The following is a 24,119-nucleotide window of genomic DNA, read 5'->3' on the forward strand; positions in this document are numbered from 1 at the left end:
AGCACGTCACATTAATCCTATATAGAAAAGTGCATTTCGTTTACTTTGAGATGAGTTTTGTAAGCTAAAACATAATAGGGAAGTGAGAATATGACTATTTTCCCCCAACTTACCCTTTTCCCCTTAGGCCCAGTTCCGCATCTGGAATAATGATTGTGAGTAAAAAAGAATATATTAGTGGCAGCTCAGTAAGTCAGTGCCTTTGACTCTCTGGCTTCTGATTCACTTGGATGGGGAAATAACCTCCGTCACCCACCCCGCCCCCGAAAAAAAAGTGCAGCTGAGAACTTCAGATATAGGTAATGGGTCCTTACCAGACCAAAAAATAGACTTTTAGGAGCTTTACTAGCAGTCTGTGTGGGTTTCTTCTCTTTCTTCTTCTTTTTCCTTCTTCCTTTGGCAACAAACTACATACTGGGATTTGACGTTATTTTTTTAAAAGCATGTTTAAACTCTCACACACTTTATGTAATTGAGGGTTGCAGTGTAGGATTTTTCTGCAAGATACCACTTGATCCTACTAAGAATTTTCTACTTAAATGTTGGAGCACTTGACTGAAAAATCCTTCTTGTCCTTTTTAAAGGTAAGTCCTATGATTTTTTTTAATATAAAAAAAGACCAAGGGATTTTTCATCTCCCAAATGGTGACAGATGACACTACTATAGAAGTACTCTGAGAAATTATACAAAAACTAAACTATTAACTGTTTTCTTAAGTCAGTAAGCTTTATTTAAAAATCAGATTTATGGCGTTTTCCAAGTTATCAGTCTTCCTATATAAAATATTAAAATCTTGTCCAATGGCCAATGACATTTCAATTCTTGATGTTTAAAATCTTATGTTTATTTTTAAACATTTATTGGTTAATGTTTAAAAGAATTTACAATCCAATTTAGATCTTGTAAAACTTTCATTGTATACTTAGGCTATTTATGATTTTTAATTTACAGTATAAATGAAGATCATTATAAACGAAGATCAATATAGTAAGATTTAGTTTTCATAGATGACCTGCCAGACTTGTGTTGGCATGTTTTCTAGTATGCAATTGCTAACCACTTATTACTGTACAGAATCATTAGCTTATTTAATTTTAATCTGAACTGCATAATTTTTGGTGAGACTGACTTTGCCTACATGGTCAGTGCAATGTATATTTTGGAAATGTTTTTCTTCTTTTTTTTTTTTAAACTCAACAAAAATATTATAACTGCTACTGGGAATGGTTCAACAAACATAAAAACTTGTTGCCTTCGAGTAGATTCCAACTCATAGTTACCTAGTAGGACAGGGTAGAACTGCCCCACAGGGTTTCCAAAGAGCAGCTGGTAGATTCAAACTGCCGACCTCTTGGTTAGTAGCTGAGTTCTTAACCACTACATCACTGGGAATGGTAGATTATATTAATTCTAAATAATAATCCTGGATCTAATTAATTAGTGTAAACTAGTATAAAATTTGGTATCAGAATAAAAATAAAACAAAATTAATGTTTTGGGATATTTAAGAAGCTTATTAATGATTTGGGGGTGTTTAAGGTTATTACAAATATGAGTAATTCTTTTCTTAAATGATGCTACTGAGTTTAAATAAAGGATAAATAGTTCTGGAGAAATTAACTGAAAGGCTCAATTAAATTTTAGTAGGTGAATTTGTAAATAATGTAAATGGCATAAATTATCTAAATTTCAAACTGTGTCTAGAATTATCAAGTAACATAAGATTGTTTATAAAGATTTTTAACACACTTTTCAATCCTTTCTATGTGGTTCTAGGTCGGTAGTGTCTTTTGAATCAAAAAGAAAACATTGGTTTAAATATTGGTTCATACGGTAACCAAAATGAAATATTTAAAAAATTTTTTTATGTACACAGATCAGTAGGCCATTGGACTATGTGAGCGGAAAATGTATAGAATTTTTTTCATTCACTGGAAGAGTTATTTTGCCAAAACAATAAATCAAATACACAACTATCATAACAGGATAGCTCATAAAGAATATCATAATTACATTTGGGAGATACTTGGACAGAGTGTACTCAAATTCCTGGAATTTACCTCAGAAGGTATAGTTGTCACCCTTATTTTTAGTGGAAGTTCTTGACCTTGCATTTTTGTTTGTTATTTTTCTCTTTGAGGAACTCACTATGTAACAGTTTTCTGGTTAATTCTGAGATGTTTTAGTTCATTGTCCCGATATATGGCTAAAACTTTCAAGGAACATTGTTCTATGCTAATAGCTGCATTTCTGTTTGCCTGATATTCTAAGGTTCTAGAAAATCTCTTCAGATTTTTTTGTATTCTAAATGTTCTGCAAATAATTATCCTTATTTACGTAAAATGTGCACATTTACTGCATTTTTTGAAATAACACTTTATTTAACTACTGTGAAATACCATTTTACTGTTATGTTATGGTTTGATTTTCATAGCAAGATTTTATAATTTACCCTTTCCTTCTTGGCCCCAGTTCAGCATCTGGAATAATGATTGTGAGTAAAACAGAATATATTAGGAGCAGGTCAATAAGTAAATTCCCTTTGTCTCTCTAGCCCCTGACTAACTTGGATGGGAAAATAACTTAAAAAAGAAAAGTACTGGTGCAGTATTTCAGATATAGGTAATAGGTCCTTAGCAGACCATACGTTAGCTAGTTAAATTTTATTTAACACTCATAACCTTATTTTATGTGTAATGTACTCATGTCAGAGAAAACTATAAGAAGATGGAGAATTGAACCTAGATTACCTTGACTTTAAAGCCCAGACCTTAACCACTGCAAAACTTACATATCTTTCTGTTTATAATAGAATTCTGGGTGGAAAAAAAAAATTGTAACATTCTTGTCTAAGATTCATTGATAATCCTATTTAACCAATATGACTCTAAGAGAATCATTTCAAAATTATAGTAATCCTCGATTCATAAACCTCCAGAAGATAAGCTTATTTCTAGAAGGATTTATGGTATAAGAGCTGGAAATGCACATACAAGTAAATCAAAGGATTGTGGTAACTTCAATAAGATAAGATGTTGGAGATCTCCCAGTTCAATGTTTTTGAAACTTCTCTGCATAGACTTTGGATTCTGTTGGGATAACTCACAGCTCAAGTGAGGTGTGACTAAAAGGGGGAAGGGGCAATTTTTGTCCCTTTCTTTTACCAGCATAGCTTTCCTTTAAATAGTCTTTAGATATTGGGATTGTGTGTAAAATTTCATTTGAAAGGAGAATTCCATCCCTAAAGAGGCATCTATGATGCAGGAGTCTAATGACCTTCTGTTTCCCGATGATGAAATAATCAGATTTAAATGATTGATTTGCCCCCATTTAGGCTAGCATGGATTCAGATCCACATCTTTTTAATGCCTAGGTCACCATGACTTTGTGAACACACATGGATATGGTGTAGGGTGAGAGTATGAAGAGAAATTTAATTTAAAATTTGAAAGCTAACATCTATCACTCATTTTCAACCAGTTGTTGACGGCGCCACAAATTGGGTTGTTGGGCAGATGCAGTATTTCTTAGGTGAGGAATGCTTTTGTGTTCCCACCCTGAATATGACTATTTGTTCACAGTATAGAAAACACCAGAGTGATAGCCTGTATTTAGCAATTATAGCGGCTGTTTAAAAAAAGTATGTCGCAATAACATTTTAAGGTGCTTTACAGTTACATTTTGCAAAAGAATGACAGTGTGTGGAATGGAAAATAGAGGCCTATAACCTCGCTTTCTTTCCTGAGGGCAAGCAGAAGGAAAGCTTATGGATAAAATAGATATTTTAGATATCTGGTTATTAGTTAGAAAATATCAGCCAAGTCATGACACTTGTTTATGGTACAAGTACCCTGGAAATCTGAAACTATTTCAAGTTTCATAGTTCACATCCCAGGAAATTTTACCTCTGGGCCATGCCTTTTCTGGGTGGAGTTTCCCTGGGAACACACCTTTATCCACACATGAGAATAATTATAGGTTCTCTGGGAATTCGCTCTGATGTCCTGGCCTATTGGGCAGGCTTCTTATAGCTCAGCCTACCTTAAAAAAAAAAACCTTAGGCTTGGTTAAAAGAAAAAAACAAACAAAAAAACACCTCAATCTCTCAGTTTCTGCCAGATTCCCAACATATTGGAACGGTATAATGCTCAAAGGGTCATACTAGAATCACCCTGTGGATTTGACAGCAAAGGAAGAGAAAAAGTTCTATTCTTCCTCCTCCTTTCAAAGACAGCCCAAGGGAATAGAAGCCACTCACAAATTCTACTGAAGAAGTAAGATTTATAATCTATAAAGTGGATAGAAAACAGCTACCTATATGATCAAGAAAGTTATGTGATTAGTGCCACTTTTAAACATGTTTTTTATTTTCCCTTCCTTTTTTGTACAAGTCTCAATAATTGGTTTTCTTTCCTGTACCTGTGATTGCTCTTTGCCTTCTAAGTTTAAGTACTTTAAACAGGCAGTAAATTATTACACATATCAATGTCTTAGCAATTTCTTATAAAAGACAAATAACAATTTGTAAAGAATAAAATTTTTCACAAAGTTAGCAAGGAAAATATATTACCTATTTTAATATGTAAGGATCTGTGTTATATAGGAAAACCAATACATAAATTTTGCATGCTCTAAGAAGCTAAATTAAAGGGAAGGGTAGAGACCAACTATACTTGGTGACAACATGGTGGAAGAGTTGTTGAGTAGAATGTGCTGTGTAACCTGAACTTTTCTCTAAGGCACTCTGTGCATGTCTCACACAATGTGTTTGGCCCCCCTTTACCTCAGTATAAAGCTAATTATAATTTTGTAGTATGTAACATAAGGATAAAGTATGATTATAATAGCAATACTTAATTACTCATAGTGACAAAGCGTTGAAAGATAATAAATGAACCTAAGTAATACCCATAATCCAGCCTCATCTTAGCAAAATATATTAGAATTTTACATCAAGATAATAAAAGTAAATCAACCAGTTGTAAATTTAAACAAGGAGACAAGCTCGATATCTATTTCAAAAAATATCAGACCATGGATGGAGTAATATTAGATTAGTACTTGTAACTTTGCTTATATATAAAATGTAGACCAATATTAGACTAGTAACTTTCCAATCATATGATTCAATGGAATAAATTACTCAACACTTGTACTTTCTGATGAATTTGACTTTGATTCAACAGCAGTAGGATGTGTACACTATCTTACTTCAGTATTAAGTTCAAAGCAGAGACTAGGGAGTACCCAGGGCTCTTCATTGCTCAACAGCTCTGGGAACAGAGTCCACAGATGTCATTATAATGTGCTTTCAGGTTAGAGAGGGGGACATTGGAGAATATGTGCTACTTCCATGGTTCTCCAGTGCACATTCACAGGACTGTCTGCCTCTTTCCTATAGTGTAAAAAAAAAAGAGCTGCTTAAATAAATGACACAAATTCTGGAAAAGGTCAGATAAATTCACCACTAGGTTGTGACAGGTAGAGCCCTGGCTGCCCAGTGCTTAAGTGCTATGGCAGCTAACCAAAAGGTCAGCAGTTCGAATCCACCAGCTGCTCCGTGGAAGTGAATGGGGAAGTTCTTCTCTGTCCTACAAGGTCGCTATGAGTTGGAATCAACAACTGGTTTGGTTTTGGTTTAGGTTGTAACATAGAATCTGGAAAGAGGCCAATATATACACATATAGCTATTTTTAAAGCAATAGAGTTATCATTTTTATATCATTTTATGTCTTATCTGTCTGTTAGAGTGACAGATGACATTAATATTGACTTTTTATTGAGGATTATATAGAATATAAAATTAACTTTCCAAAAGAGATCAGAATTAATCTTTGAGTTGTATTTTTCTTTTCATGGATTCATGGAAAGACTGAAATTTGACATTGGGTACAAGCTGCCTCATTTTTTAAAGGGCTCACCAAATCATAGGTTTCTGAAAGAGATTCTCCATGAGCATCCTAATAGTGGAAAAGAAGAATGCCAGGAAGTAGTGGGGAAGCTGTTGTTAGGTGCCATCGAGTTAGTTCCAACACATAGTGACCTTATGCACAACAGAACAAAACACTGCCCAGTCCTGCTCTAGTCCTCACAATCATTGCTGTATTTGAGCCCATTGCTGCATCCACTGTGTCAATCTATCTCATTGTGGATCTTCCTTTTTTTTTGGTGACTCTCTATTTACCAAGCATTATGTCCTTCTCCAGGAACTAGTCCCTCCTGATAGCAGGTCCAAAGTAAGTGGGACAAAGTCTCACTACCCTTGCTTCTAAAGAACATTTTGGCTGTACTTCTTCCAAGATAGATTTGTTCATTCTTCTGGCAGTCTATGGTATATTCAAATTTTTTTGCCAACACCGTAATTGAAAGGCATCAATTCTTCTGTCTTCCTTACTCATTGTCCAGCTTTGGCATGCATATGAGGTGATTGAAAATACCATGGCTTGGGTCAGGTGCACCTTAGTCCTCAAAGTGACATCTTTGGTTTTTAACAGTTTAAAGAGATCTTTTGCAGCAGATTTGCCCAATGCAATACCAAAAAAAAAAAACAAAAAAACCCATAGCCGTTGAGTCGACTTCAACTGATAGAGACCCTATAGGACAGAGTAGAACTGCCCTGTAGGGCTTCCAAGGAACACCTGGTGGATTTTAACTGCCGGCCTTTTGGTTAACAGTCGTAGCTCTTAACTACTACACCACTAGGGTTTCCACCCAATGCAATAAGTTGTTTAATTTCCTGACTGCTGCTTCCCTGAGCGTTGATTATGAATTCAAGTAAAATCTTTGACAACTACAATATTTTCTTCATTTATCTGATGTCACTTACTGGATTAGTTGTGAGGATGGTTGTTTTCTTTATGTTCAGGTATAATCCATATTGAAGGCTATAGCCTTTGATTTTCATATGTAAGTGCTTCAAGTCCTCTTTACTTTCATCTGCACATTGCAGGTTGTTAATTAGTCTTCCTCCAATCCTGATGCCCCATTCTTCTTCATATAGTTCAGCTTCTCTAATTATTTGCTCAGCATACAGATTGAATAGGTGTAGTGAAAGGATACATCCCTGATGCACATCTCTCCTGACTTTAAAACATGCAGTATTCCCTTGTTCTGTTCGAACAACTGCCTCTTGATCTATGTACAGGTTCCTTGTGAGCACAATTAAGTGTTCTGGAATTTCCATTCTTGGCAATGTAATCCATAATTTGTTATGATCCACAGAGTCGAATGCCTTTGCATAGTCAATAAAACACAAGTAAACATCTTTCTGGTATTCTCTGCTCTCAGCCAAGATCCTTCTAACATTATCTATGATATTCCTTATTCTACCCCCTCTTCTGAATCTAGCTTGAATTTCTGGTTGTTCCCTGTCGATATACTGCTGCAATCACTTTTGAAAGATCTTCAGCAAAATTTTACTTGCATGTGATATTAATGGTATTGTTGTATAATTTCCGTATTTGGTTGGATCACCTTTCTTTGGAAAAGGCATAAATAACCCTGGTGGTGTAGTGGTTAAGTGCTACAGCTGCTAACCCAAGGGTTGACAGTTCAAATCTGCCAGGCACTCTTTGGAAACTCTTTGGGGCAGTTCTACTCTGTCCTATAGGGTCGCTATGAGTCAGAATTGACTCGACGGCACTGGGTCTGGGATGGATCTCTTCCAGTCGGTTGCCCAGTTAGCTGTCTTCCAAATTTCTTGGCATAGATGTGTGAGCACTTCCAGCATTGTATTCATTTGTTAGAACATCTCAGTTGGTATTCCACCATTTCCTGGAGCCTTGTTTTTTTGCCAATGCCTTCAGTGCAGCTTGGGCTTTTTCTTTCATCCCATCAGTTCTTGATCATATGCTACCTCCTGAAATGGTTGAATGTTGACTAATTCTTTTTGATATGGTGAGTCTGTGTATTTCTTCCATCTTCTTTTGTTGCTTCCTGCGTCATTCAATTTTTTGCCCATAGAATCCTTCAGTATCGCAACTTGAGGCTTGAATATTTTCTTCATTTCTTTCAGCTTGAGAAATGCGAAGCATGTTCTTCCCTTTTGGTTTTCTAACTCCAGGTTTTTGCAGATTTCATTATAATATTTAACATTGTCTTCTCAAGTCAACCTTTGAAACCTTCAGCTTTTTTACTTCTTCTTCTGTTCGCTTTAGCTGTTCTTCTTTCAAGGTTTTAGTCTCCTCTGACATCCAATTTGGTCTTTCTTTTTTTTCTTATCTTTTTAATGACCTTTTGCTTTTTCCTGCATGATGTCCTTGATGTCATCCCAAGACTCATCTGATCTTCTGTCATTAGTATTCAGTGAATCAAATCTATTCTTGAGATGGTGTCTAAATTCAGGTGGGATATACTCAAGGTCATACTTTGGCTCTCATGGACTTGTTTTAATTTTCTTTAGCATCAGCTTGAACTGTCTGATGATGTTGAGCTTCTCCATCATCTTTTTCCACAAATGTAGTTGATTTGATTCCCTGTGTATTCCATCAGACAAGGTCCGCGTGTATAGTTGCCATTTATGTTGTTGAAAAAGATGTTTGCAGTGAATAAGTTGTTGGTCTTACAAAATTTTATCATGCTATCACCAGGATAATTTCTATCACCAAGACCATCTTTTTCAGCTACCAATCCTTCTTTGTTTGTAGTGTTAACTTTCCAATCACCAGAGTATCAGTGCATCTTGATTGCATGTTTGATTAATTTCAGACTGCAGAAGTTGGTAAAAGACTTCAGTTTCTTTACTTTGGCATTAATGGTTCATGCTGTAATCATAGTTGTTCTGCATTCTATGTAAAGTCTTGTATGTAAGAACTTGAATGAATAACCGATTCACTTACTTGAATTAAAAACTACCGAGGTCGAATTCAAATTCATGTAAAAAGACCAGACTTAATGGTCTGATAGAAGTTGGAGGAACCCACAAAACTATGGCCTGCCAGTTGCTGTGTTAACCCAGAACTGAAACCATTCCCGAAGCGTACTCTTTAGACAAAGATTAGACAGGACTATAAAACAAAAGAACAATACACTCAAGGAAATTGATTATTAGTTCATTCAGATATTCAAGACTAAATGGGCAACTCCTGTCCAAAAGCAGGATGAAGAGACAAGAAGGGACAGGAACTTGTCAAATGGACACAGGGAACCCGAGGTGGAAGGGGGAGTGTGCTGTCACATTGTGGGGATTGCAACCAATGTCATAAAATAATACGTGTATAAATTTTTGAATGAAAAATTAACTTGAGCTGTAAACCTTCACCTAAAGCACAATAATAATAATTAAAAAAAAACTATTGATGTCATCTTAGCATTCCATTTTACAATGTGGAAATTGAGGTATAGAGAGGTTAAGTGACTTGCGCATGGTCACATAGTAAGAGAGTGGCAAATAAGTCTTTAGTTCGGTCTCAAATGTGGATTACAATTGGTTGGATCCCACATTTTTATGGTTATCTGAAGTATAGGTTTAAGATCAGGGTGTGGGAGTCTATGAAACGGACATTCATTAAAATATTACTTAATAAACTACGCTGAACGTGACTATTGGTTCACGATATATAGAGCGCTAGAATGATATTCTCTCTTTACCAATAGTAGTGGTTGTTTAAAAGTGTATGTTGCAAGAAAATATTAAGGTCCTTTACAATTACATCTTGCAAAGGGAATTCTATTTGATGGTATCCAGTCCTTTAGCTGCTTTGTCAGCCTAAAGGAACTTCTTCACTGCAGTGTGGCAATCCTGACCAAAGCCATAGAAGGTGGCATATGTTAGATGATCTCAGAGGATAGGGAAAGCTATTCTTCCCACTCTGCCCCCAAACAATTAATGAAAAGCCAATCCCACTTGCCCAGTGATACATAAAAGTCCATAGGAAAAACAAATAGTTTGTTTAGGTTTATGTTTTCCTTTTACATTAAAAAAATAAGACTAATGAAATAAGTTTGTCACCTGGACCTCAGTGTAAATGAGTTTCCTGCATCCTGTGTTTTATAGTGGAAGTATCCCAGATATAAGGGAGTGGGTAAATAGAAATCCCAATGGGTAAGAAAGCATACAAAAAAAATAAGTAAAATTGCTGAGGTTAAATGTTATAACATTCATTTTTCTCCATTTGGAGAAAGATTCTTATTTTTTATATTACCATTATTTTCTTAGCTGTGTGTGTAATACTTTTGAAAAACTAGATGGCTCTCCAATTATAAATAAACTCATTAGAGTCATACTTCTGTTGTAACAAAACTAGAAGGGAAAAGTGTATGTTGGATACCATGTCAAAATATATTTTATATTATTACCCTTACAGTTTTGACAGAAATATTTGGGCATGCCTCTTTTTTCCCCATACCATTCATTCTCTTGTCATCTATGCTTTCCTTGGCTGTGGACATTTTGAAGTAGTGAATACTTGTTTATAAGCTATAAAGCACCTTATGACCATTTACCAATGTCAGGTCAACCCCATTTGTAAAAAAATGTTACAACCAAAGTAGTTCAAATGAGTGTACTTTCAAGTGTTGGTCGGAAGTAATAGATTCTAACCAATTTTATTACAGCAGGAACCACTCATTTCGCAAATTGTTTTCTTTTTGCAGTAGACACACACTCTATAAAGATACCAAGCATGAAGATTGGCTAGGTGAAACACATATATTAGTACAAACAAGTTCATTTTGGCAATTGTCATGAAGCAACTGCACATGTCAAAATGAACAATGCTGTATCACAGTTTAAATATTTAAACAAAAGCCTGTAACACTAGTAAGAAAAGAGTGCCTAGCATTAAAACTGTGCATTCTCTACATTGTACATTTTCTTCAAATGCTCTGCACCTATGGAATATCCAAAATCAGGTATTAACAATGAAACTGCCTTTAAAGCACAGTTTTTAAAAATAGTTCATTGTTCTGAACTACAAGACATAGGTACAATTTGGACATGAACTTGGTATTCACAATAAGGAGATTTTCTTTTGCCAGTGATTCTAATTAGGTTAATAATAGAGAGAATACTAGTGTTAATGTTGTGATAGTGCATTTCTGCAATTCACTCCTGCTTTTTCTTTTAACAGCTATTTTACAAATGATTAGAAGAATTGATTTTTTCTGAGAATCATAGTCTGTGAAATCCATATCTTGGTGTTTATTCCTAAAGAAGGTATAGTAAACACCTGTTACCATACTTGCTTAGCATTTAGTTTGAGAAGACATCAGTCAGTCCACCCACATTTGATTTGCAGAAAACCTCCAGGCAGAGTGTGGTGGGCTGCGGTTGGGTGGAGAGCCAGGTAGAGGGTGAAGATGCAGCTAGCAGGCTAAGGCTGAGGGTAAGTGATATGAGGGTGAGAGTGAGTACAAGCACTTGTGGCCCTACTTAGATAAGGTTTCAACACGTTAATCACGCATAGAAAGAAAATTCAGAAAAGGAGGACTTTAAAGAGACACTCTATATGGCAATATGTATTATTTGTGCCACTGCTACATAATTACAAGTAAGAAAAGGGAGAAGGATCTAGAAAGTCACTTGCTAAAACAAAAAGGAAAGCATTTGTTTATTTATAACTGGCAAAATAATCTGTTTCAGTTGGGTGTTTTCTTTGTACTTTGATCTTTTTGTACTGATATTCAAGCTTGTTTTATAATCTCTTTCTCTTTCTAGTGATAGAACCAGACCTCTTAGAAGCCAGTTTAATCAGACCTGAGCATTTGAAAGAAGCACGTGCTGAACCTTAATTTGTCCCCTGAACAAGCAAAATGGGCTGTAATCGAAACCGTGGGCTCATTGCTGGGGCTGTCATTGGTGCAGTCCTGGCTGTGTTTGGAGGTATCCTGATGCCAGTTGGAGACATGCTTATTGAGAAGACAATTAAAAAGGTACAAGTTGCCTAAAGGATATTCCTTATCACTCTTAATCATTCTACTGTCTCTTTTTTACTTTTAGCCCCTACTTTGCATTTCATGATAATTTGTACTTTTGTATCAACCACTGTAAGTCTACACGGTAAAGAAGTGAGCACCCATGAAATGTTATACGTCGAATGTACATTTAACAAGAATAGTTTGATATCCTAAGAATAAATATCTAAATTCTGGGGGAGGAAAAAAAAAAAAAAACTAGCTATAGGTATGTATGGTAGTAGAATTAATAGCTTTTTATTATGTCCAAGGAGTATATTTATGTCCTTTTGAATGATAAGTATTTTGTGAGGGTACGTTTATAAAATTGGTAGTAGTTTGGCTAATAGTGAAGAAAACTAAAATCCTATTTAATACGTATATAAAATTTAAGCATCATTGACATGTTTACTATTGGTAAAACTGGTAAACTTTTGTTGTTGTTTGGTAAAAACTCCTTTTTATTATGTTTATAATAATCTATGATTGTCTTGTGAATGTTTCCTATTTAGGGAGCTTTATATTTGTCCCTTAGAAAATAAGTTATTAGGCTATATCCCAGTAATATGCTACAAACTGACTATAGTTTTAAATTAAATTAGATTGATTCAGGATACATGTTTTGCATAACAAACAGGAGCTCATCTCCTACCCTAGTTCCTGATTAGCTTCACATTCTCTCACCAGTAATTTTTATTGATGAGGAGAGAGAAGAATAGCTTAAGGGGAAGCAGATTTGTTAAAGTCCTAAACCAAGGATGACAAATTCAAATGGCTTCAGGAGTTTTGCAGGCAGTATATTAAAAAAAAAAAAAAAAAAGTGAAGCTTCTGCGAACAAGGCAAAAGGAAGAACAGGGACTATGGTGAACTTCAGAGCATGCACCCTGCCCAAAGGCACATAGGTTCATTTTTTAAAGCACAATGCTGGCCAGATAAAGCATATCTGAGTGCTAGATTCAGCTCTCAGCCTGGTTAGGATATCAGTGGCCTAGACAAAGAGTTAGTAAGCACTCTCCCTAAGAATTAACTTGTAAAATGGGTTCTGTCTCCTCCATTCAGCTATGCTTGACGTCTCGCTCTTACTAGGAATATAAACATATATCATTTTATTTCGTGTGGGTCAGCGTTGTATTCTTTCACCATACCTATTCAATCTGTATGCTGAGCAAATAATCAGAGAAGCTGGACTATATGAAGAAAAATGGGGCATCAGGTTTGGAGGAAGACTCATTAAAAACCTGAGTTATGCAGATGATACAACCTTGCTTGCTGAAAGTGAAGAGGACTCGAAGCACTTACTAGTGAAGATCAAAGACCACAGCCTTCAGTATGGATTGCACCTCGACATAAAGAAAACAAAAATCCTCACAACTGGACCAATGAGCAACATCATGATAAATGGAGAAAAGACTGAAGTTGTCAAGGATTTCATTTTACTTGGATACACAATCAACACCCACGGAAGCAGCAGTCAAGAAATCAAGAGACGCATTGCACTGGGCAAATCTGCTGCAAAGGATCTTTTTCAAGTGTTGAAGAGCAAAGACGTCACCTTGAAGACTAAGGTAGGTCTGACCCAAGCCATGGTATTTTCAATTACATCATATGCATGTGAAATCTGGACAGTGAATAAGGGAGACCGAAGAAGAGTTGACGCCTTGGAATTGTGGTGTTGGTGAAGAATATTGAATATACCATGGACTGCCAAAAGAACGAACAAATCTGTCTTGGAAGAAGTGTGGCCAGAATGCTTCTTAGAGGCAAGGATGGCGAGACTGCATCTTACACACTTTGGACATGTTGTCAGGAGGGATCAGTCCCTGGGGAAGGACATCATGCTTGGCAGAGTACAGGGTCAGCGGAAAAGAGGAAGACCCTCAACGAGGTGGATTGACACAGTGGCTGCAACAATGAGCTTAAGCATAACAACGATTGTAAGGATGGCTCAGGACCAGGGCAGTGTTTTGTTCTGTTGTGCATAGGGTCTCTAAGAGTGGGAACCAACTCGACAGCACCTAACAACAACAACAACATTTCATTTCACTGGAACACTTACTTAGTTGACAAATTGATTTAAAGAACCATTTTTCACATTCTTAGATGGTTACGAGGGTAGAGAAGATGGGAGAGGGGAATTCACTAACTAGATAGTAGACAAGAATTATCTTAAGTGAAGGGAAGGACAATACACAATATAGGGGAAGTCAGCACCACTGGAGCAGACCAAAAGCTAAGAAGTTTCCTAAACACAACCAAACACTTCAAGGGACAGAGTAGCAGGGGCGGGGGTCTGGGGACCATAGTTTCAGGGGACGTCTAGGTCAATTGGCATAACAAAGTTTATTAAGAAAATTTTCTGCATCCCACTTTGTTGAGTGGTGTCTGGGATCTTAAAAGCTTATGAGTGGCCATCTAAGATCCATCAATTGGTCCCAACCCACCTGGAGCAAAGGAGAATGAAGAACACCAAAGACACAAGGAAAATATTAGCCCAAGAGTCAAAAGGGTCACATAAACCAGAGACTCCATCAACCTGAGACCAGAACTAGATGGTGCCTGGCTACCACCAATGACCGCCCTGACAGGGAACACAACATTGAGTCACTGGTGGAGCAGGAGAAAAGTAGATAGAGAACTCAAATTCATGTAAGAAGATCAGACTTAATGGTCTGAATGAAACTAGAGGAACCCCCAAAGACATGACCCTCGAACTCTCTGTTAACCCAGAAATAAAACTGTTCCCGAAGCCAACTCTTCAGACAAAGATTAGAGTGGGCTGTAAACATAAAATAATACTTAGTTCAAGCAGATATATGAATGTAAATGGGCAGCTACTCACTAGAGGTGGGATGAGAAGGCAGAAAGGAACAGTAGCTGATTAAATGGACATGGGAAACCTGGGGTGGAAAGGGAGGGTGTGTTATCAGATTATAGGGATTGCAGCTAGGGTCACATAACAACACGTGTATAAATTTTTGTATGAGAAATTAACTTGATCTGTAAACTTTCACCTTAAGCACAATAAATTAAAAAAAAAATCTAGTTACTCATGACAAGAAGTTACTACTTTCTGATGTTTCTTTCCTTAGCTAAAAATGGCAAAGTTTTTAAAATTAAAAGAAAATCCTCACACTGCTGTATCATAGCTTTTGTCTTAGGGTATGCGAAAGTAATAATTCCTATGCTTGTATGCTATATTTGTTCAATAATAATATAGTCATTGCCATCTCTTCTGTTGCTAACAGATCATCGGTCTCATGTGTTTACCTGAGAAAAATATTATTATAAACTGAATGGCATCCCTGCCTCGGGATTTCCAATTTTCTTGATATTAACTTTTGATATAAGTCAATAGAGATAGGTGGTGGTGAGGCTGGGCTTATCTAACAGCGTGAGATGAAACCACAGTTGCTCCAACATCCTTCTGGCTCTATAAATGTGATTTGCATCTGGATCTTCTACACAGAGCAAACAGCCTCAGTGTCACTGTTAACCCACATGGTATGATTATTTGTTAGGAAAGCACCTTGAATAGAAGAGCAACAATAGAAAAGTACAAAATTTTAGACTAAGACTATTTTTTTCTGATATATAACCAATGATCAATAGCTGAGTATTGATCATTGAACTTTTCCTTCCTCTTCAACAAGATTACTAAGTACAGACTCTCTGTTAGGTGGCATGCTAGATGCTAGAATTTGTTGTAATTGTTTAATATTTCCCTCTTAGTTTATAATACTTAATAATGAGAAAATAAGAGTTTTGTGACATTAAAATGTAATTTTATATAGATATTGAAAGAGAGAAAAATGAATTTTTTATCTCAGTAAGTGTAAAATTTAACTGGGGATTAAAGAGATCATAAAAAATATAGAGATGTGAAATTTTAGAATTGTAGAGTATATAATACGGAAAAATAAATGCTATTTAGAAAAAGAACTGCTGCATAGCACTCAAGAAACTCCAGAAAGAAGAAGAGACCTGAATTGGACTTTGAAGAAGTGTAAAATTTTTGAAAGGCCAAAGAAAATTTTAGTAAAAGCATCAAATAGTTGACTAATTGTAGGAAAAAATGTTGTGGAAATGGGATTAAATGCTGTGAAGAGGGAAGAAAGAAGATAGAGAATGTGGCAAGAATACTGGATTAATAGGAGAGATGATCTTTCTAGAAAAGTAATGTGGGGCTAGATTTAGGAAACTTTGAACATCAGGCAGAAGAAACTTTAATTGATGATGATAGGCAATGGTAACTAGCATATGTTTTTTAGTAGGTATTAGCCATAGCAAAACCACATTTACAGATTGATATCATCAAATAACTGCCATTTACTTAGTGCTTACTAACAGCTTCATATATACTAATTCATTTAATCATCACAAACTGTATGAGTATCATTAATTTACCCATTTTATAAGCACAAAATGTTAAATCAACTTGTGACTCACCTAGCCAGTAGGAGAGGGAATGATTTCCAAAATTAGGCAATCTGAAGGCAGAGACTTGATGATACAGAGCCTCGTACACTATGCTTCTCTAATACAAAGAGTTGGAAAGTGAAAAGATCAAATGGAGGAAAACTAGAAAAACTATGAGGCATATGACTACATTCAGTGAAGATTTAAGACCCCCTTACAAAATGATCTTTGCATAATCTGCACATTATATAACAAGAGGCAATCCTGACTAACATGATGCAGTGGGGAGAAAGCAAGAAAGCAAGCACACGGAGGAAGAGCTGCTGGATGGTGAGGTACGACGGCAGTTTGGATAGAGGAACTAAAGAAGAGAGATAAGAGTAAAAATAACTGACTGTAGGAAGTTGTGTTAGTGATAGAAATGTTTACCCCAGCAGAGTGAAAGACCTAGGGGTTTTTTAAGTAGGTTAATGTGAACGTCAGTCCGCATTTCAAAGGTTGAGCTCAAATAGATTTGATCATTGCTACAGAGATGGCAGATAAAACTAAATGGTAGGTTGTTTATTGCGGAGTTTGAATGTAGAGAGAAAAGAGCAGAGGGTTATGGTAGGATTTATTCATAATTCACATGGTAGAAAGGCAAAGGCAAGAAAAAAAGAAACAATTTTACCGGAAGAAATAAAAACAAAAGTATAATTGCTTAGAATTTAATAGGAGGCCATCACTCAAAGAAATAGAGAATGAAATATTCTCAAACAGATGCAGGTTTTTTCATTTATGAAATACAGAGCTGGAATCCTGTGGTATTTTCTGGTTCTAAAAGATGGTATGAAAAAACTATTGTTGGAAATGGTCTAAAACAGCCTAGAAATATTTATTTTTAACTTTTTTTTTTTTTGCTTTTTATTTCCAAGAGATGAATTCTATGGGCTTCATAATTTTCATGGATTATAGCTGAAATCTTTCTTGCCAGTATTTTTTACCATGATTCCTAATAGATTTGTGTAAAGCCAGTAGGCTGATGCAACAATCTTGTTAGACTAAAAATCAATGGCCTGAGGTGTCACTAATGTAGCAGCTGCCAAAGCAGTTTTAATAAAGGTCAAAGTTCTGCCACCATTTACAAAAGTTAGCTTATTATGAGACATTGGTGACACCACTTGAGTAAAATTTTTCGTGAATAACAGCGGTGATTTTAAACAGATTTTAATTTGACTTTCCTATGATATTAACTATAAACACCAAAAAGGGAATTAGTTTCTTTTTTTTCCTGTTAATAGACTAGACTTCTTGAAAAGAATGGTCCTGTAGTAATTTCTAAGACATGTTTTCAGGTAAAATAAAGTAAATTGAAATAATATTTATTTTTATTAAAATGATGATTTTTTAATCAATAATTAAGAATATGCTTATATTATTTCTAGGTCTGCTAAAGTAATTTGTACTTTTTATAGTATATAAAGAGCTCAAAAAGTAATGCCTGAAGTATTATTTATTAAAGGTGGTAGAATTTGCTTATATTGAAAGGCATGAGATGAAAACATGAAACGATTGAAAACAATATGGAATTAAAATAGCAGTAAAAATTGATGAAACATTACAAATATTTGCATTTAACTGCAATAATGTATGTCTCTTTAAAACAATGTTTCAAGAAATAGCACCTTCACATATATAATTTTCTCCCTCCAGCCCAATTTATTATAAGCATAGTTTATCTTTCACACAAAATACAAAATCTCCCATTTTAGGTTTTTATATAGATCCTTGGAGTCTAATTTCCTGGGTATCGGAAGCATATTGAAGATTACTACTCCAGTCTGTTTTATTCTGGTTTTTAATTGATGACTTGGTAATCTGAGACTGAAGTTAGTCTTCTGCCTCTTAGAACAACATTAAAAAAATTTTTTTTATTAAACTTTAGATGACGGTTTACAGAACAAACTAGTTTCTCATCAAACAGTACACACATTGTTGTATGACATGTCAACACTCTACCTACTCAACCCTGGGTTTCCTGTTACCAGCTGTCCTGTTCCTTCCTACCTTCCAGTCCCTGTCCCAGGCTGGTGAATCCCTTTAGTTTTGTTTTGTTCCATGGGCCCGTTCAATTTTTGTCTGAAGGGTGAACCTCAGGAGTGGCCTCATTACTGAGCTGAAAGGGTGTCTGAGGGCCATACCCTCAGGGTTTCTTCAGTCTCTGTCAGGCCAGCAAGTCTCTCAGAATAGCTATTGCTAATGTACTAATTCATTCTCTCTCTTTCAGTCTCTCTTATTCTCATTCACTTAGAACATGCACATATAAACACATGAGAAAAATTTTGAACATGGCAAAATTTTTGTTTAGAACCAGTTCTAAGCAAATTGTATGAAGGAATGGAGGCAATTTTCAGTATATTGTCAGAACTTTATGGTTCTGCTTTTTAAGGAAGTTTTCATTTTTCTGGAGCAAAAATAAGTATAAAAATGACTGATTAGCAGAAAAAGAAGTGTCATATGATATTGCACTAGTATTTGCCATATGACTGGTTTAAACAGTAAATAGTATGAGCCAAGCAGTTAGAGATCTGGGGAGCAATGACAATAGAATTTTCCCTTAAAGAATAAATAGTATTTGTATAGCAACAGTACCTAACATTTGTTGAATACCTACTATGTGCTAACACTGTTCTAAGTGTTCACATTTATTAATCACATAACAACCTATGAGACTATATTTGTTAAACCATATAAAATTGCCAATATTCAACACTTTTTGACTTTCAAAAATATTAATTTCATACGGTTCAACCTAATGCTATTATTTTATCCCCATTTTAAGACAAGAAAACTGAGGCACAAAGAAATTAAATAATTTTCCTAAGTACACATGGTTAGCAAGTAACAGAACTGGGGCTCAAACTCATAGCATCCAGTTTGTTTTTTAACCGCTTAACCCTGTGCTCTAGGGAAGAAGCCACTGCACTTGCTTAGGGAAGGGGTAGGGTAAGGGACTAGAACTCACAGATTAAAATGTGCCGCACATGATTCTGTCTCATGTACTTTATAATGTCCTTGAGAATTGGGGCAATATCGTGTCAGCACTTGTACTCTCTGTATCCCACACATTTCAATAATTGCAAGTCACGTAGATGAACACTGTTTTCATGCCACAGCAATAACCACGTGAGCATGTGACTATGCAGAAGCTATTACTGTCCCAAACATCTGCTTTCAGATGAAGTTAGGAGAAGTTTCAAAGTCAATGGCTTGAGATCATACTATGTGAAAGTCAGCAGGTTAGAATCCAGCTGCTGCTGAGATTGTGTAGTCAGGAACAGATACTGATACACACATCAGACAACAGAGAGGATCTTAAATTATATTACTTTCTCTATGCACATAACTATTAGCCTTGTACTCCAAATTTAGTGAAAGATTTGCAAAACAGGCTACATAGTCCAAATCTAAATGAAAATCAAGCCCTTTGAAACTAGCAAAAGACATAAAATCTCTTTTACATTTTAAAATTAGAGGAACTTGTGATGTATTTAGTCATGGTGCTGAAGGAGTGGCTACAAAATTTTCTAGTACGTATAGTGGTATTAGCATCAGAAAAATTGCATTTCTATTTTGACCACATTTTTCTTCCTGTCCCTGAGAAAATCATGGTGCCATGGAAACAATCCAAGATGGCAGTCAAAAGACCTACCTTCTCCATTTAAAAAAAAACCAGAAGTGAAAAATTGTTGCCGTGGAGTCAACTCTGACTCATAGTGACCCTGTAGGACAGAGTAGAATTGCCCTGTAGGGTTTCCAAGGCTGTAATCTTTATGGAAGCAGACTGTCACATCTTTCTCCTGTGACACAGCTGGTGGTCTTGAACTTCTGACCTTTTGGTTAGCAGCTGAGCACTTTAACCTCTGCACTACTAGGGCTCCTGACTTCTCCATATCAGCTATAAATTGTCATGTAACATTGAATCAGACATTATTTTCTTTAACCCAGACCCAAAAAGGACCCATTCTTACCTCTGGGGGGGCGGGGGGGAATGAATGAGATTAAATGGTCCTAACTCTGTAACAGTTGATAATTTTAATTCGATACATTCATTTCAGTATTTTTATATTTCAACTTTCCCATTTGTTAAAATGTCTCCAGATAAAAAAATAAGTCGAAGTGATTCTCCGTCTTAAAAAAAAAGGCACGATCTATTTACCTTGTCTTTAGATATCTAGATGCACACACATTAGAGTTATTAGGTATTCTGTCCTGCCAAGCACAAACTGCTACGGTCCCTTTTTAATTTTGTAAGAAGTTATTGAGTTCCTTTTATTAAGAACTAATACATGTGCCTTGAGAGGTACAAAAAAAAAAAAAAAAAAACCAGTGTCGTCGAGTCGATTCCGACTCATAGCGACCCTATAGGACAGAGTAGAACTGCCCCCATAGAGTTTCCAAGGATCGCCTGGTGGATTTGAACTGCCTGACCCTTTGGTTAGCAGCCGTAGCATTTAACCACTACGCCACCAGGGTTTCCCTTGAGAGGTACATACCTGATAAATAATAGAGGCCTTTTAACATTTTTTTTTTTCAGAGTACTATTGTGTGGTTTGTGTGTATACTCATGTGTATTTTCCCTCTATAAAGTCTCTTGCTTTCAGCTTCAACAAGCTCATTAAAAAAGGGGATAGAAGGGAATTTTACATTTAGAAGAATAGTCATAATACTTTAATTATCTAAATGGAACTTTGCCTTAATATTGGGCTTGTTAATGTGGGAATAAGCATTTTGGGAGCAAATAAAAAATTGTTCAATGACAGTTATAAAAAAGCAATAGACATTGTATTATCACTTTAGCAACCCCAATGTACTCAGTGTAAATGGATTACAACAGCACAGGCTTTCATTATTGCATTATAACTTGGCAGCCAGATCTTCTGGAAAGAATTCCCTTAAACTCTGCATTAAGCAGTAAGTGAAATAGCATGAAGATACGAAATTTAATTTGACTTCTGCCAACAAAATGCAGGGGTGAAGGAGGGTAACAGGAAAGAAAAGGCAGTAGTAGTATATGGTGTAAAATGGTATGAGTCTATAAGGGTCAAAGACTAGATTCTCATGATGACTCTGCTACTGTTTGCTGGAGTTACCCCTGACCTAGCCTCCTGGTTTCTCAGAGCCTCAGTGTCTTATACTAGAAAGTGTGGTAATGTCCAGCATTCTTTCCTGATCCATCATTCTATGAATTGATGCTTCCAGGTGAAGGAAACAAAGAGTTCAGATTGTGTTTGTATTCATGGGTCACTTTAGGTTCATTTTTCTGTGAAATAGTTTACTTCCTCTTCCCTCTAGCACTCTAAGTTGGAACTCTCCATCTTGGGCATTCTTCCCAAGGTACTTAGTAGGAAATAATGCCTGGTACAATATCATATTTGTTTGCACTAGTTACTATAACTTCATAGACCCACAATTCAGAGAATAAAGCAGTAGAAGGAAACTGAGAGAACATCTGTGGTAACTCTCTCATATCATCATTAATGAAATCGACCCTGAGGAGTTTAGTGACTTTGTACTTTGTCCCATAGCTCCTAAAGCTAGGAACCAGTTTTCTGACTCTTCCACTGATTTTTTTTTTTTTTTTCTGCCTGTCTTTTTGATGGCAGTGGGTTTTTGTTTTGGACCTGTCTAAAAAATATATATATATTATTATTTTTTTTTAGTACAATGGCATCACTGATTTTTAGTGGATTCCACAAAGTGATAATATGACAACTTTCCTCATCTTGTCTTTCTCTTAAAAATAGTAATACAATGTCATAGAATTAGGATGTTGTAATTTTTGAAAACATGTATTATTAGGTTGCTGCCAATAACTTGAGGGGTATGGAAGCCATATTAGCAAGATTTTGAAGGGAAAAAGTCAAAACTGTATTTTTCATGCACAAGAGTTTATCTTCTTAATTTAATGAATGTAAGACAACATCCTGTGAATTGTCCAACCTTTGAAGAAAAGGAAAAAGCTTCCAATATGCTAGATTCTTCTGTTTTTCTGCCTTGCCTCATCATTCCAACTCACTTAGGAACAGAAAAGAAGTTAATATTCAACCTGATAAAAGTTTTTTTGGAACAGCTTTAATAAAATTTACTTAATAAATGTTGTTACCAACTGTTGCAATATTGTCACAGGGCCACTCTAAAGCTTGCTAATGGTTTGTCTTAAAATCAGCAGACATCTCTGCGATGTTACACACTGTTTCTCTTTGTAAAAGGTTAACTAAAATACATTGCTACAATGATTTGTTGAAAACATTTCTGTCCCAAGTATGTGGCAAGGTTGCAAAGGTTTTTATGAACAAGGTACTTTTATTTTGGCCCACTAAAGGTTATAAGCAAACCCAGGTGGCATGGTGGTTAAATGCTACGGCTGTTAACCAAGAGGTCGGCAGTTCGAATCTGCCAGGCGCTCCTTGGAAACTCTACAGGGCAGTTCTACTCTGTCCTGTAGGGTCGCTATGAGTCGGAATCGACTCAACAGCAGTAGGTTTGGTTTGGGTTTTGGAAAGGTTATAAACAAACTCTCAAAAGTGCTTGTATTTACTACAAAGAAATAACCCAGACTTTGTTTTCTTTTTCATAGGAAGCTGTCCTTGAAGAAGGTACAATTGCTTTTAAGAATTGGGTTAAAACAGGCACTGAAGTTTACAGACAGTTTTGGATCTTTGAAGTGCAAAATCCAGAAGAAGTGGTAGTTAACAGCAGCAACATTAAGGTTAAGCAAAGAGGTCCTTACACATACAGGTGGGTAAGTCCCCACAGCTAAGAGGCACTCTTTTCTTGACCATATGTATTTCTGCAAATGCTTCCATTTGATGACTAGCATTTTATTGAAATGTACTTGCCATTATATTGCCTATAATATTTATTAAGGAGCTCTGGTGGCACAGTGATTAAGAGCTCAGCTTCTCTCCAAAAGGCCAGCAGTTTGAATCCACTGGCTGCTCCTTAATAACCCTGTGGAGCAGTTCTGCGTTCTCCTATAGAGTCGCTATCAATCGGAATCAACTTGATGGCAAGGGTTTTTTTTTTTTTTCCCTTCTTTTATATGTATATTATATATATGCATGTATATATGTGTGTGTATGAATCTATCTATGAATCTATGAGTTAATTATCCAAATATTCATTATTAGTGGATACTGTATAGAAAAGGAATATTACTAGCATAAAGCAACTGTCCTGCATTTAAAAGTAACTGTTTTTTTCATTTGTGGCATATGTTGCCAAATATCCATGACTTTGCTAAAGAAGGCTTGGTATTCACTGTTACATAAAAAATCATACCTTGGCAATTATTTTAATTTTTTCATGTTTCTTAAGTTATTAGCAAAGTCTATGTGAATATCTTGTTCCAAAAGAATATTTGCAGCTATGATCTGTACCTATGAAAACCTAGAATTCATGTGATAGACTAAGCATAATTGTTCAAAAATCATAACCTGAGACAACTGAATAATTAGAAAGAAAGAGAATGTTTATTCAGATTGGGAAACTCACCTTTTGTTCTTCGTTTGTTTAGAGAGGGTTTATGTATTTCACTTCTAAGGACATTATTTGTGAGATGGGGAAATATATGTATTAAAAAAAAAAGAAAAAAACTGTTGAGTGGATTCCGACTCATAGCAACCCTGTAGGACAGAATACATCTGCCCCATAGAATGTCCAGGGAGGAGCAACTAGTGGATTCGAACTGCCCCCTGGTGGTGCAGTGGTTAAGAGCTGGGCTGCTAACCAAAAAGATCAGGAGTTTGAATCAACCAGCAGTTATTT

General features: G+C 35.8%; 1 protein-coding gene across 6 annotated transcripts in view; it reads left to right on the plus strand.

The window, feature by feature from the left end:
* The window catches only part of CD36 (CD36 molecule (CD36 blood group)), a 113,173-nt gene that overhangs the window by 59,214 nt on the left and 29,840 nt on the right, over positions 1–24,119 (plus strand). Inside the window, exons 1-5 of one of the 6 annotated variants that reach the window (XM_023544475.2) lie at positions 186–584; positions 1,878–2,069; positions 11,071–11,156; positions 11,658–11,872; positions 22,930–23,090. In XM_023544475.2, coding sequence (XP_023400243.1) covers positions 11,753–11,872; positions 22,930–23,090 — 281 coding nt within the window. In that variant the 5' untranslated portion in view covers positions 186–584; positions 1,878–2,069; positions 11,071–11,156; positions 11,658–11,752. Of the gene's footprint in view, positions 1–173; positions 585–1,877; positions 2,070–11,070; positions 11,157–11,657; positions 11,873–22,929; positions 23,091–24,119 lie in introns of those variants that run through there. The other 5 variants (XM_023544476.2, XM_023544474.2, XM_023544479.2 and 2 more) reach the window with 5 other exon arrangements.

This window comes from Loxodonta africana, chromosome 8 (genome assembly GCF_030014295.1).
Source record: "Loxodonta africana isolate mLoxAfr1 chromosome 8, mLoxAfr1.hap2, whole genome shotgun sequence".
NCBI classification, from domain to species: Eukaryota; Metazoa; Chordata; class Mammalia; order Proboscidea; family Elephantidae; genus Loxodonta; species Loxodonta africana.